The 14,891-nt window shown below is 37.5% G+C and overlaps 2 protein-coding genes and 1 long non-coding RNA gene across 5 annotated transcripts in view; 1 reads left to right on the forward strand and 2 right to left on the reverse strand.

The window, feature by feature from the left end:
* LOC106081713 (translation initiation factor eIF-2B subunit beta) overlaps nucleotides 1-8,370 on the reverse strand; it is a 51,129-nt gene extending 42,759 nt beyond the window's left edge. Inside the window, exons 1-6 of the mRNA XM_013243882.2 lie at nucleotides 8,233-8,370; nucleotides 8,063-8,149; nucleotides 7,865-7,997; nucleotides 5,558-5,881; nucleotides 5,014-5,402; nucleotides 4,645-4,931 (exon numbers count right to left, since the gene is read on the reverse strand). Coding sequence (XP_013099336.1) covers nucleotides 4,859-4,931; nucleotides 5,014-5,402; nucleotides 5,558-5,881; nucleotides 7,865-7,997; nucleotides 8,063-8,149; nucleotides 8,233-8,291 — 1,065 coding nt within the window. The 5' untranslated portion in view covers nucleotides 8,292-8,370 and the 3' untranslated portion in view covers nucleotides 4,645-4,858. The remainder of the gene's footprint in view (nucleotides 1-4,644; nucleotides 4,932-5,013; nucleotides 5,403-5,557; nucleotides 5,882-7,864; nucleotides 7,998-8,062; nucleotides 8,150-8,232) is intronic.
* Nucleotides 8,371-11,626: 3,256 nt separating this feature from the next.
* Nucleotides 11,627-14,558, reverse strand: LOC131996840 (uncharacterized). The gene is made up of 2 exons (XR_009398031.1): nucleotides 14,440-14,558; nucleotides 11,627-12,181 (listed from the first exon to the last, which is right to left on the reverse strand). It is a non-coding gene; the product is annotated as an uncharacterized LOC131996840 (long non-coding RNA).
* The window catches only part of LOC106081700 (double-stranded RNA-specific editase Adar), a 372,583-nt gene continuing 369,866 nt past the window's right edge, over nucleotides 12,175-14,891 (forward strand). For all 3 annotated transcript variants that reach the window (XM_059366908.1, XM_059366910.1, XM_059366907.1), the window contains exon 1: nucleotides 12,175-12,393. Coding sequence is in view for 1 of the 3 variants with exons in the window: in XM_059366907.1 (XP_059222890.1) it covers nucleotides 12,346-12,393 (48 nt within the window). In the remaining 2 variants the exon portion in view is untranslated. The remainder of the gene's footprint in view (nucleotides 12,394-14,891) is intronic.

Consider the following 14,891-nt stretch of genomic DNA (forward strand, 5'->3'; position numbering starts at 1 on the left):
GAAGGTCATTTTCATTCCGAAAGCAGGAAAACCTTACCATACGAAGGCGAAATATATTCGTCCTAGTAATCTGTCATCTTTTATGCTGAAGGCTCTTGAGAGGTTGATAGAAACATATCATAGGGCAAAGATCCCTGGAGATCGCCTGTCGCTGCAGCAGCATGCATATAGTAAAGGCAAATCCACTGAAACAGCCCTTCCCGACCCAGTCGGCTACATAGAGGGTTATCTCGCAGTCCAGGAATATGCAATGTCTCCTTTGGAGAAGAGAATGTTCCATTTACAGAAAGCGCCAAATACCTGGGTGTTCTACTGAACAGGAAATTGAACTTCAAATCCAACATTTTGGAAAGGGCAAGAAAGGCAACTCTTGCTGTATACACCTGCAAGAGAACCATTGGCAAAAGTTGGGGGTTTAGACTGCGTGTCTTGTATTGGGTATATACTGCAGTTTTCAGGTCTTTAATGCGCTTCAAAAGTCAAACTACTGCTCAATACCTAACCGAATCCAAAGGATGGCTTGTTTGTGCATCGCAGCCGCACTGAGGACGACACCATTTAATACACTGAATTTAATACTACATCTAATGCCTCTGGACATTGTGGCTAGACAAATTGCTGCGACCACTGCCGTGAGGTTAAGGAAACTTTCTCTTTGGTCATAAGGCGGCTACGGACACCTTGTTATCCTTGATACAATATCCGAAGTACCAGGCAGTTTGGATTACACCATACCTGAGCCGCTTTTTCATAAAAAGTACTGTACCACTATTCCAGATATATCCCAGTGAATTGTAAAGTGGACGATCTGGCGAGAATCTTTGGGTATGCCTCTAGCGACATGTAAGCTAAGTTTTCAGAACCAGACACAAAGGACAACGAATGATAGATGGTCACAAAGAAGGGGCTGCAAGCATTCTTAAACTATGTGGCCTTATCTAGACTTGAAGAGGTCTACCGCTTTGCTGTCACTGGATAGAACAGACTTCTCAGTCATTGTGTGTGTCATGACAGGTCACTGTCTAATCGGAAAACATGCTGACAGACTGAAGGTTGCCAGCAAAGACTTTTGCTGAAGCTGTGAGGACATCGTAGAAGAAGAGACTTAGAACACCTTCCGTGTGTGTGTCCCGCACTAACAGTCAGAAGGAGATCCACTTTAAGTTCTCATTTCTTTTAGAACCTGTCCGATTTAGCGGATGTGAACATTCGCAAGTTGTTGGGCTTTTTAAAGCGATCTGTAGGGTTGAATGGTAGGAACTAAAAGGCATCTTCCTTCTTCTGTTCCTGTGGTATCACAATGGACGCAAACGTCTAAGTGAGCCTGATGACAGACTGCCACTTAAACCTAACCTAACACCTCAGTTCTTACATATATCTACCCGTTGTCAAATGACATATTTCTTACTGTTTTTTTTTCGTTTTTGTTCCACCATGGGACGTAGTAGGTGCTAACAGCGTTGGCGACGAAGTGGCTTGTAGCTCTGTGGAAGAGTGTAACGGTCGGTAGGACGACGAGAATCCTATAGAGACGAGACTACTGATAGGAAGTGAGGACATCAGTACAGCTTACAGCATTATTAGGGTCACATAAGATTAAGGGCGCGCTTATATAGAATGGGTGCGGCACGTAATAGGGTGTGAAGCATTTCATTGTCCGGCTTTCGCGGGCTTGAACCAACTTGGAATCGTAGAATGGAGAACAATTTTGCATTTTGTTAATTCATCGAATTTTTTTCGCATATCCATAGTGGCATGGTGCAGATTAATATCGGCACCCCCCTTTTCAACCCAACTCAATGAACATATTTACGGTTATTATTAAAGCCTTGCTTTTCTAGTATTTAAGACAAATATAAATCAATAAGTCGATAGGCGCCACAATTGATAAAATAAGGGTTGAAAGTAAAATAGAATTTCCTGTTTCACCAAACACTACGTTGTATCATTCACCACACTATTTCTGTAGTTTAGTTTTATTTTCGATCCATACAAAACGTCGCACAAATATAAAGGGGTTGTGTTTAATTTTAATACCGCACAGGGCAATTAATCGGTTATTAGTAGCTGTTATCGCATGACATCGATATAATACCAGTACTATTTTGCACTGCAATTCTATCTGACTTGCACGGGATAGGCTTAAAATAAAACACGGCATTTATTATATCAATAATAATTAAAACATTGTTTCAGTTCCTCAGTTCGAAAATTGGTTCTCTAATTTGTGTTTTAATTTTTGTAAATTTTTGTTTACATACTTTTAAAGAATTTCTTCAAAAATGTTCAATCTGCAATAATTAACCATTGACCCCTTAATTTTTTTTCTCAAAAATTTCGAATATTGCAAACAAAATTATAACAACTTTTTAAACTAACATCTAACGAAATACTGATTGAAAATGCATCGCATACATCAAACATTCCACAAAACATGTTTTTTTTTTTTTTGAAAGGAAATTCATATGTAAAAGATTTGTCAGCAAATATACGCCCACAGTGCTAATTGGATTGCAAGAAAAAGTTAAAAGAGAAAACAATTGCAATACAGAATGAGGCCAAGTAGTTTCAGAGATACCCTGCATTCTGCATCTATGAAAATCGATTTTCATTGAAAATTTCAATTTTCAACGAAAATTTCAATTTTCATAGAAAATTTCAATTTTCATAGTAAATTTTAAATTTCATAGAAAATTTCAATTTTCATAGCAAATTTCAATTTTCATAGAAAATTTCAATTTTCATAGAAAATTTCAATTTTCATAGAAAATTTCAATTTTCATAGAAAATTTCAATTTTCATAGAAAATTTCAATTTTCATAGAAAATTTCAATTTTCATAGAAAATTTCAATTTTCATAGAAAATTTCAATTTTCATAGAAAATTTCAATTTTCATAGAAAATTTCAATTTTCATAGAAAATTTCAATTTTCATAGAAAATTTCAATTTTCATAGAAAATTTCAATTTTCATAGAAAATTTCAATTTTCATAGAAAATTTCAATTTTCATAGAAAATTTCAATTTTCATAGAAAATTTCAATTTTCATAGAAAATTTCAATTTTCATAGAAAATTTCAATTTTCATAGAAAATTTCAATTTTCATAGAAAATTTCAATTTTCATAGAAAATTTCAATTTTCATAGAAAATTTCAATTTTCATAGAAAATTTCAATTTTCATAGAAAATTTCAATTTTCATAGAAAATTTTAATTTTCATAGAAAATTTCAATTTTCATAGAAAATTTCAATTTTCATAGAAAATTTCAATTTTCATAGAAAATTTCAATTTTCATAGAAAATTTCAATTTTCATAGAAAATTTCTATTTTCATAGAAAATTTTAATTTTCATAGAAAATTTCAATTTTCATAGAAAATTTCAATTTTCATAGAAAATTTCAATTTTCATAGAAAATTTCAATTTTCATAGAAAATTTCAATTTTCATAGAAAATTTCAATTTTCATAGAAAATTTCAATTTTCATAGAAAATTTAAATTTTCATAGAAAATTTCAATTTTCATAGAAAATTTCAATTTTCATAGAAAATTTCAATTTTCATAGAAAATTTCAATTTGCTACGACAATTTCAATTTTCAACGAAAATTTCAATTTTCAACAAAAATTTCAATTTTCATAGAAACTTAAATTTTCAACGAAAATTTCAATTTTCATCGAAAATTTAAATATTCATCGAAATTTTTAATTTTCATCGAAATTTTCAATTTTCATCGAAAATTTCAATTTTCATCAAAATTTTCAATTTTCATCGAAAATTTCAATTTTCTTAGAAACTTAAATTTTCAACGAAAATTTCAATTTTGAACGAAAATTTCAATTTTTGTAGAAAAAAAAATTTCATTGGCCTCAAGTCAAAGCAAATATGTCCGGGTTGGGGTATAGGCCCTAAAAACTATCAATATCAAGCTCTACTCTCTTTAAGATCCAAATTGTCATGGTGAGCAAATACGTCCTATTTGGGGTTTGTTATGGGAGTGGGATGTCCCTTAAATAGTTGGTCCCGAATGTTGAAATCACATCTACTCCCAAATACTTTTCATTTGAACCCCATATTTCCATAGTCGGCAAATATGTTCGGTATGGAGGGTGTTTTGGGGGATGGGGCGGCCACTCATTGGCTTTGCCCTGAAAATACATCTCAGATTCGTGTTATACTATAAAATAAATTTGTCCTCGTGGGGGCTGTTTTTGGGGAGGTGCGGCTCCACAAACACTTGGCCCCAAATTTATATCAGATCTGTACTCTTCTCTCAAGTGCCTTTTATTTGAGCCTCATATTGCCAGGGTCAGTAAATAAGTCCTGTTTGGGGGTATTTTGGAGAAGGGATGGACCCCCAGAAACTTGGTCCCACATTTGGAATTCAAATTCAGATTTCAATTCTTATAGAAAATTAAAATTTTTAACGGACAGTAAATACGGCTGGGCAGTAAATATGACTGGAAAGTTAATGCGTCTGGACACTTCATTCTATAACCCCAGATTCATGAATTCATTCAAAGGATACCGACGAATCTCACAATTTTTCTTAATTATACCAAATCATGTTTTTTTTATTGAATATTACAAGAGAAAAATTAATTTTCCAGAAAAATAAGTTTAAAATAAATAAACTTAAAACTTACATTTTGTATCAGTGTATAGTTAGGGGCAGTGTTGACAACATAATGATATTGAAATTAAAAGTTAACAACCTTAGATTGTGTTCATGGTCGACTACTATTTTGTGTTATAAAGCGCAAGAACCCGTTGCCCTTTAATTGAAGATTTTATTTGTTTGACATGTAAAAATGTAGCGTATGCATAGAGACACAAACCCATAGCACCGTTTAAAGCCAATTAGATTTCATAATCCTCGGGATGGTAAAGTTCAGTAAGCAAACGATAAACATAGGAAGGTGCATGGCCACCACTGAAAGAAAGGGCGAAAAAAAAGACAAAACAAAAGGAATGCATAAGAATATATTCAAAACAAAATCCATATTTGGACTTACGTATTCGATATAAACAAAGTCACCAATTCTGGGGGTACATAGTCAAATATGGGGCTATAGATTTTGGCACAACGCGCAGACGATGAATCATATGGCAATACACCTTCGGCACAACCCAAAGAATTGAAAGCGTCCTGCTCGTAGGAACACAAATGAACGGGGGCCAGTTTGTACATGGGCGCCAAAACAATAACCGGCACCGAATAATGTTTAGCTGCTAATGCCACGGTATAGGCGCCACAGGCAGCGCGCAAACCACCATTCGCCAGAACGCTATGGGTGCCTATAATGACCTTATTCACGCGAGACATCATGGCGAAAATTGCAGAATCTGGTATGACAATGATTTCCACACTATTGCTAGCCAAACTGGCGGCAAGATTGTGGCCCTGTTACAAAAACAAAAGAAACAGACAAAAACAGATATAAAACAGTACGTTTTTTGTATTGAAAAGTATTAAGGTCCGATTGATTGTGTGCCACTAGTTAGCCAGGTTACAGATAAATTAATGTTCGATTTGTTTCTTTTTGTTTTCTTACTTACCCTACAAGCTGGTGCACACTCGGCTATTATAATCGTCAACGATTGTCTTTTTTTAATAGCTCTTTTCAGGAAATGTTCCACACTTCTTGAATGCCCCAATGTAAGTATCACTTCGGTCGAGTGTATATGGTGTTCAGCTTGGGCACAAATACTTTCACAGCTAGTCTCCAATTCAGTTTCAATTTCTTCCAAATGATCGATTAGGGCTTCCTTTAAACCAGCACATGGCATGCCATAGTCTACGGGGACATCACACTCACTTGTTTGTGTGACCAATTTGTGCAGCGAAAGGGTTGCCTGAGAGTCATCAGCCAAATGATGGACCTAGGGGAGACATAAAAATTAGAATTATCAAAGAACAAAAAAATTCATTATCAAAGAAAAATTCTTGGAAAATATAATTTTTATGGAAATGTTGTTATTTATAAAATGTTGGGAGTTCATTACAGAAGCCATACCCAACAGCCAAAATGGATACGAAAATTGCGCCTTCTAGAGGCTCAAGAAGTCAAATCGAGACATCGGCTGATATGGAAGATGCATACGATTATGCAACCAATCGGGCCATACTTGGTGGAGATTTTGGATGTCCTAACAAAAGGAACTGGAAAATATTCGTCTAAATTCGACCTGTATAAGTCAAAAGGGTTGAGAGATAGATTTAGATGGGTTAAGGGCCGACTGATGTTGTTGCAGCAGTGTGCTGTACGCTGAGGGGCAGCATTTACCGATGAAGAACTTCATGGGGTCAATTCGGTAAGGGATTGGGATTGCGAACCGACTGTGTTGTTGTAGCCACTTTTTCATGTGGAGGCGACAATCTTCGTCAAGCTCCTGTGGGTGAGCAAGCTCCTTCTGGTCCAAAGGACCGATCGCTGACGGAACATGGTGGCCATTAGTTATTTAAAGGCGTCAATAACTCGCCTTGTCATATCGAGCATAATAGGCACTTAGTATTTGTGTTAGAGCCGGTGCCGCCCGGCCTCTCACTGAGACTCTCCGCTCGATAGCGCTGATTGTCCGCGACTGCCGTTGCAAGTACCCCATATGAAGCATTCCATTCCTTAGCTCGCAGCTAAGCTTTTCATGACAGCAATGAACTCCACACAGATTGGAACTCAATGTTCCAGAAGTGTGGTGCTTACAACTAGGTCGTGCCGTGTGTTAGACTGAGTTTGGGATTAAAATTGCGCCCTCTAGAGCCTCAAGAAGTGAAACAGAAACATCGGCTGATATGGAAAATACATACGCCTATGAATCCATTCGGGCCATACCTGGTGGAGATCTTGGAAGCTCTAATAAAAGGAAGGGAAGCCACCGTAGCGCAGAGGTAAGCATGATCGCCTATGACGCTGAACGCCTGGGTTCGAATCCTGTCGATACCATCAGAAAAATATTTCAGCGGTGTTTTTCCCCTCCTCTCCCCTCCAAAGAGGTGTCGCACTGCGGCATGCTGTTCGGACTCGGCTATAAAAAGGAGGCCCCTTTTCATTGAGTTAAAACTTGAATCGGACTGCATTTATTGATATGTGAGAAGTGCCCCTATTCCTTAATGGAATGTTCATTGGCAAAATTTGCATTTGCAATAGAAGGAACTGAAAATTTTTTTTCTAAATTGGATAAGAATTTTGCTTTGTCGAAGCTTAAGAAGTCAAATGAGTCGAGAGAGGTAACAAACCGACACGGGATAGCTGTGAGCACCACGCTGGCTGGAACATTGAGTTCCAATCTGTTTGGAGTTCATTGCTGTCACTAGAAGCTTAGCTACCAGGCGCGTCGACAAGTTGAGGATAGTGGAATGCGGAATAGCTGCAACGGCAGTTGTGGACAATCACCGGTATCGAGCGGAGGGTCACAGTGAGAGGCCGGGCGGTACAAATCGTGCACAAATACTGAGTGCCTATGATGCCCGATATGACAAGTCGTTGGCGCCTTTAAATGACCAATGGTCACCCAGTTCCCGCGGCGAAACGAGCTAACTTACAGGAGCCAACGCCACTGAAAATGTGGCTACAACAACAAACCGACTGTATTAGACTGCATATGGGTATTGAATCAATGGAGACTTAAGAAGTCAATTTGGGTTATGGACCGATCCGAGCCGAGCGTGGATGTTGCATATTATAAAATAACTTATCGTGGAAATTCCATGCGCCCTCTAGCGGCTCAAGAAATCAAGTCACATCGGTTAATATGGAAGGTATAGGTGTAGGGTCAATTCGGAAATATTTTAGTATGTTAATTGTTCGCCCTTAGGAACACGAAGTTTTTCCTTTTAAAAGACTCGTCAACTTTCCCCTTTATTACCTTTGCTTGTAATAAATCAAATTCTTCTCTAATAATTTTCAAAAGCCTTCGGGTCATGTTGGCCGTCACAGTTTCTTGAGGTAAAGCAGCTTGAAGTATTTGGCCTTGCGTTCGTATCACATGCATTAATTCCCTATAAAAAAAAATCGACAAATAAAAAAATAATTATATCTTAATGGCAATTGCAATTGCACTCACTCTGCATGCTGCCACTTGGCATTTCTTATGATACTTTTGAATAGTTCCAATGTTTTTGTGGTTATATTGAATGAGCCATTGATTTTGCTGTGGGGAAAGCGGCGTAGGTGGTTGCGGTGTAAGTTATTTCATCATTTCAAGGAATATTTCCAATACAGATTTAAACTTACTTTACTTTTATGTCATGGATCAATTGTTGAATTTGTGGCAAGGGCTTTGATACCTTCATTTTTTCAGCCGCGGCACTCTGCAAATAAGCTCAAATTAACAAATCAACAAAAAAAAAACAATACTGAATAATGACAGCACGCAGATTATTGATAACATATGGTGATGACATTTCATAGGCATGTTCGCTTAGTTCTGCAATAAAAAAAACACTAGGAGTGTATTAGGGTGGAGTTTCATAACATGATAATGTGTGTTTTACCGTTCAGGTACTATATTCGCGAAAAACATAGTACCAGCCATTAGTCGTGCTTCTCCCGTGCACAACTGTGAAAAAATCTAAAAAAATACGAATGAAAAATGTGTGGAAAAAACTTAAATGCTATTAAAATCAATCAACTTTCTTGTGTTGGTCCAAAAATTTAAATAAATATAGGTGTTTTCACAATTCTTGCCAAAACACAATAGAGTACCAGCTCATAATAGGCCTCTGCTGTCCGGCTATAATCGCTTGGTTCTTAACTTAAATTCGCATCGGAGCCGTACGGCTTTGACAGAAAAGACCAATAGCTCCACATTAAATGAAATGTGAATGAAGATAGGTGATTTCCATTGCAACACCTGCAATGTTAAATGGATACTTGGGTATAAACCTCTCTACTGTAGAGACAATATCGGCCACCTTTTACGATGTAGCATTGCCTTTATTATTATTTTACCGCCAATTTATTGAACGTCTCAGAAACAAAAGGGTGAGTAGTAGTCACTTGTCACATACGAGGGCTACAAGCCGATGAACAGCCATTACAGTTTCCAAAATCGTCTAGACGCTGGTCCTCAAAGGAACCCCAACACTGATGCTGAAGAACTTGGATGTACCGGGCGTCACTGGACACACTAATAGTTAAAGTTTGCGATGTCTATAAAGTGGTCCAGGGATCCCGTCCCTGAAGGGAAAGGTATTGAATAAGGGGAAGTCGTTCTGACCGATATCCTAAGGTGTTGGGGGAATAGAGATGAGGCATGCCGGCAGGCTTTATACGGTTTCCCGGAAAGCGATTTCTACGCTGGTGGTACCCTGCCCTACTCGGGACATTCTGTGTTTACAGATGAGTCTAAATTGAATAGGCCCCAACACGCCTACTCAATTTAGAGTCTTTATTGATTTCCTTAAAATCGGGAAATCGTACAAGCTTCTAAATGGGTGTAGCGCCTTTCAGGAGAAGGTCTTCGGGTTTTTGAAGGCATTAGAGACGATATCGATGCGAGAGCGGCGGTTCGATTAGACTGTCAAGATATATGTGAACAGTCAGACGGCGCTGAAGGCTATAGCTTCGGGCCACGTGAGGTAGAGAGAGTGTTAGAAGATACAAAGAACTCTTTTGAATACTGGAGAATAAATTCAGGCTCGGCTGATTCCAGGGCGCTGAATGCAATAGCTTCGGACGTGATTTCGAGACTGGTTAGAAGATGCAAAGAACTCTTTTGAATACTGGAGAATAAATTCAAGCTCTGCTGGTTCCCGGGTCATCAAGGGGCGACGTGGAACGGGGCGACCGACGAAATTGTCACAATTAAATGGCTGGTAAGTACGGATCGAGCTTATGAACACTAAAGACGTTAACATGTGCTAATTTAAAATGTCACAAATAAGAGAAGACTGATACAAAGATTGGCAATCCCATGGTAGCCGGTTGTACGTACCGGGTTGGCCCGATGGGGTCTTTCATCGACAAGGGCCCCCTCCTCAGTGTACAATACACTGCTAGAAAAACCACAACGAAGAATGTATTAAGATAAAACAAATTGACATGCTGTTGTTGTAGCCACATTTGCATGTGGAGTTGGCGATCCTCGTCAAGCTCTTATAGGCAATCAAGCTCGTTCCGGTTCCTTCGACCTATCCCCGGGGCAACTTGATTGGCCATTGAATATTTTAAGGTGCCAATAACTCGCCTTGTATTCAGTATCATAGGCACTCAATATCTAGGCAAGAGCCGGTGCCACCCGGCCTCTCGATGAGACTCTCCACTCAATACCGCTGATTGTCCGCAACTGCAGGTGCAGCTACTCAATGTGGAACATTCCACTATCCACAGCCTGTGGACGCGTCAAGTAGCTCCCAGTAAAGCTTCTCAAAATAACGAAGAACACCACACAGATGGAAGTTCAAAGTTCCAGCATGTGTGGTGCTCATAGTTATCCCGTGCCGGGACAAATTGACATTTTCAAAAATTCCAAAAATAGTATATCTGCTGATCGCTTTCCGCAACCTTATTAAATAAATCCTTGTACGAAATCAGTGATCCTTGCCCTGTGCGAGCTTCTTAGTAGCGTGCAGGTTTTCAACGATTATCGCGCGAATTAGGCATGGGCTGGCGCTAGGTTGGCAGGATGGTGAAGGCCCTGTGACCTAGTGTTTCGCCAAACAAAACATAGCTTATGATGGAGCTGAGGAAGCAAAAATTTGTAATGGTAATTGCAATGTTAGCCATTTGTTGTTAGGCGTCAATCTAATAACAAAGCATTAGGTAGCCCGCAGCCATCACATTGTGGATAGTCAACTACCACCCAGAGAAGTCCAATTGGATCTCCGTGGTCTGAAGCAAGGTTTAAGCAGTGAACTACTAAAGGGTGATTTTTTTGAGGTTAGGATTTTCATGCATTAGTATTTGACAGATCACGTGGGATTTCAGACATGGTGTCAAAGAGAAAGATGCTCAGTATGCTTTGACATTTCATCATGAATAGACTTACTAACGAGCAACGCTTGCAAATCATTGAATTTTATTACCAAAATCAGTGTTCGGTTCGAAATGTGTTCATTCACCGTAACGTTGCGTCCAACAGCATCTTTGAAAAAATACGGTCCAATGATTCCACCAGCGTACAAACCACACCAAACAGTGCATTTTCGGGATGCATGGGCAGTTCTTGAACGGCTTCTGGTTGCTCTTCACTCCAAATGCGGCAATTTTGCTTATTTACGTAGCCATTCAACCAGAAATGAGCCTCATCGCTGAACAAAATTTGTCAAAATTTCGAACCGAACACTGATTTTGGTAATAAAATTCAATGATTTGCAAGCGTTGCTCGTTAGTAAGTCTATTCATGATGAAATGTCAAAGCATACTGAGCATCTTTCTCTTTGAAATCCCACGTGATCTGTCAAATACTAATGCATGAAAATCCTAACCTCAAAAAAATCACCCTTTAGAACTTGCAGCCATGAGCTATACATTATCTGTTTGTCTGACCTTCGTCAAACGTCGATTTAGTAACCAATTATATACAAAGGCTCATTTTGCATCAACTGTGAACATAACAATAAATTCGGTTCAACTGTTTTCGAGTCTATACGGAACATACAAAAAATAAATATATATACCTCTGAGATGCTTTTTAGCTCATGACAGCTTTTACTTCAACTTTATGTTGCGAAATCCAGAGAATAATTTTTAATGGTAAATGCAAACAGCGCCATCTGTTAATTTTTCACAAATACATGAAATGGAAAATGAAGAATATTCTGGGATATCAATTCCAGTGAATGGATTTGGCATTCTCTTTTGTTGTTTACTTCGTGGGCAGCATTGTCATTGCTTTTGGATTGCGTTCGTTGCGAAAACGAGACAAATGCTGTTACCATTTACATCTCATTTTGTCACGCAGCACCAAGCAGCGCTGCTCCAATTGGCAGTTTTTTCTGCATTTGGCCACTTGGATTTTTTCATCATTCCATTTCAAGTTTTCAAGCCGTGAAGTCAATTTTAGAACAGAGTGGAACCCTGGAAGCCCGGAATCCAATACCTTGATAATGCTTGGTTAAAATTGTAATTGTAAAATTAATAATTGTTACTCTGTCGGACAAAACGTAACGTTGTAACGTCGCCCAATAATATCGCATAGTGTCAGCCGCGACGCGTTATTAGCCGCAAAAAGGCCTTTAATCTGCAAAAAAAATTAAAAACAAGAAAAGTTACCTTTGTGAAAAAAAGATACCACAACTTGAGCTACTACACAAGCCATACTACAACAAATTACATTGATTTTATTTGTGTGTTACAACCAGAAAGTACATATTAGTGTGAATTAAAGTGCCCGAAATCAACTTTATGGAAAGAAAAGCCAAAGTTGAGCAGCGAAGATATCATTCGAAAAAAGTAAATTGATTTATTTCCCTTAAATTCATCATAACAAAAAACAAAAAGCATTTTTTTTGTATAAACCTGCACCCTATTTTTGTTGGTTCTGTTTTATTCTATGACACCAACACACACACGCGAGTGTGTGTAGTGTTTTTTTTTTTTATTTGTTACCGTCGTTCGTTCTATATAGCGTTGCTTTAGCTGCTCTTGCACAAACAGTGTATGACAAAAGTCGTAACACACATACGGTCCAGATTGGATTTCTGCAATTTGTGAATTTAAAAATAAGCGAGCTGATAAAATTTGACGTATATGTATCGTAAAAAAAAAAATATAACCAAACACATGATGGGATTTAAAAAAGCTTTAAAAACACCAATATTTAGTTTTTAGTATAAATTTGCTTATACCAATGCCTAGATTGAAATCGAATAAACAACACTACGCAGTTTGTTTTTTTTTTCATTTATTCGAAATAGTGGTTTTTAAGAAGGCTTTTCACTAGTGAAATATTTGTGACAAAAAAAATCTGATTCTATTAATCATATGAAATAGAGAATTACCTTAAAATTTTACCTTTCAGAAAATTTTTATGAAATTTTGTCATTAGACCAAATTTTATTGAGAACCATTCATTGAAATTTTGTGTTAAAAAATTTGCCTTTACGGAAATCTTCTTGAAACTTTTGTCTTTGGAGAAAATTTCATTGAAATTTTATTTCTAGAAAAAATTTTATGGACATATAGTCTCCAGGGAAAATTTCGTCTCTAAAAAAATTTTCGTGGAACTTTTGTCTTAGGGAAAATTCATAAAAAATTAGTCTTCAGAGAAAATATGACGGAAGTTTTGTGTTAATAAAAATTTGCCTTTAGTGAATATTTCATAGAAATTTTGTTTTTGGAGAAAATTTCATGAAAGTTTTGTCAATAGAAATTATGTCTAAGAAAAATTTTAATAAATTTTTTTTAAGACAAAATTTCCATGAAGTTTTCTTTTAAGAAATCTCATGAAAATTTTTTTCTTCGCAGAAAACGTTAGAAATATTTTGGACTTTAAAGAATATTTCTTAAAAATTTTGTTTTTAGAAAAAATTTCATAAAAATTTTTTCTTTAAACAAACTCGACAAATATTTTGCGACCCAAACTTTTAGACCCGCTTTTGGAAATCCTCAAAATCTTTGATAGGGAAGAAATCACGAGAACTGCAAATATCAAGGGTAGCTCTTGTTGGCAATAGGTGCAATCGTAACACATTTGATGTGGAGGGGGCGATCCTCGTCCAGCTCCTGTAGGTGAGCAAGCCGGTCCAGAGGACGGATCACCGATCACAATGTGGCCATTGGTTATTTAAAGGCGCCAATAACCCGAGCATATCGAGCAACATAGGCACTCAGTATTTGCGCTAGAGCCGGCGGCTCCCGGCCTCTCCGCACGATACCGCTGATTGTCCTCGACTGCCGGTGTGGTGCTCACAGCTATCCCGTGCCGAGGTCAGGAACTTGCCTCCTGTTATTACGATTTTTTTTTTGCCAAAAAATAGCAAATTATGATGCTTTTTCAACGGGTAGAAGATAGTCACATTACAGTAGGCATAACAATACCGCCAATTAAGTTTTAGTTCTTAAAGTACTCTAAATATAAATTACGCTTATCACCACCATGCTACTAATTTCTAGATAGAAATGGGCAATAACACACAATCGTACAAAATTATCACAATTCAAATCGGAAGCCTGTCCGAATTTGTAGCCCAAAATATATAAGTAGTTGAAGAGTTCTCTGATCCAATTCGCGGAGAAAATTCTTATGTTTTAGCCGACACGTCGCACGGAATTCTAAAACTAAAATTTTGGGAAATTCGAGATGGAATACAGAGTTGTCGTTAAGAGTTCTGACCGTATTCCGACTCGTCGTATAGATTTCTCAAAAGAACAAAACTAAACACAAAACAAAAACATCCGATAGAGATTTCAGAATTCCTTCGGAATTACATAACAACTGAATAAACAAAATTAAAAAAACGCTTCAAACACAATCCCATGACAGCCGGTTCTATGTACCCGATGGAGTCCTTCATCGGCAAGGGTTGGTGCTTCGGTGCACAACAACCTGCGGTTCAAACAAATATATATGGGAAGAATTAAGTACAAAAAATAAACAAAAAAATCCGACACGGAGTTCAGACATCGTTAAGAATTCTTTTCGAACTGAAAAAAAAAACGACAAGACGTTTAGACATCGTTCAGAAATGTCTGAACTAAACTTCCATCAGAATGTCAAACAGAATTCGGAATGAACTCAGTAAGATCTTGTCGGAAGACTTTGTTCAGATTTTTCTGACATCAGACATTTCGTTCGCTGGGACTGTTGTTGATTCACTTGGAGTGAATAAACGAATTCAATCGCCTAGTCTGCTAGTTTTGCTGTCTCCATCTGTTAGTTAGGCCTCATAGGTTATTTTAACTAATGTTTGAATCGCTTACCGCTAAAACCCCTTTTCATATCATGCAAT

This window comes from Stomoxys calcitrans, chromosome 4 (genome assembly GCF_963082655.1).
Source record: "Stomoxys calcitrans chromosome 4, idStoCalc2.1, whole genome shotgun sequence".
In the NCBI taxonomy this organism is placed as follows: Eukaryota; Metazoa; Arthropoda; class Insecta; order Diptera; family Muscidae; genus Stomoxys; species Stomoxys calcitrans.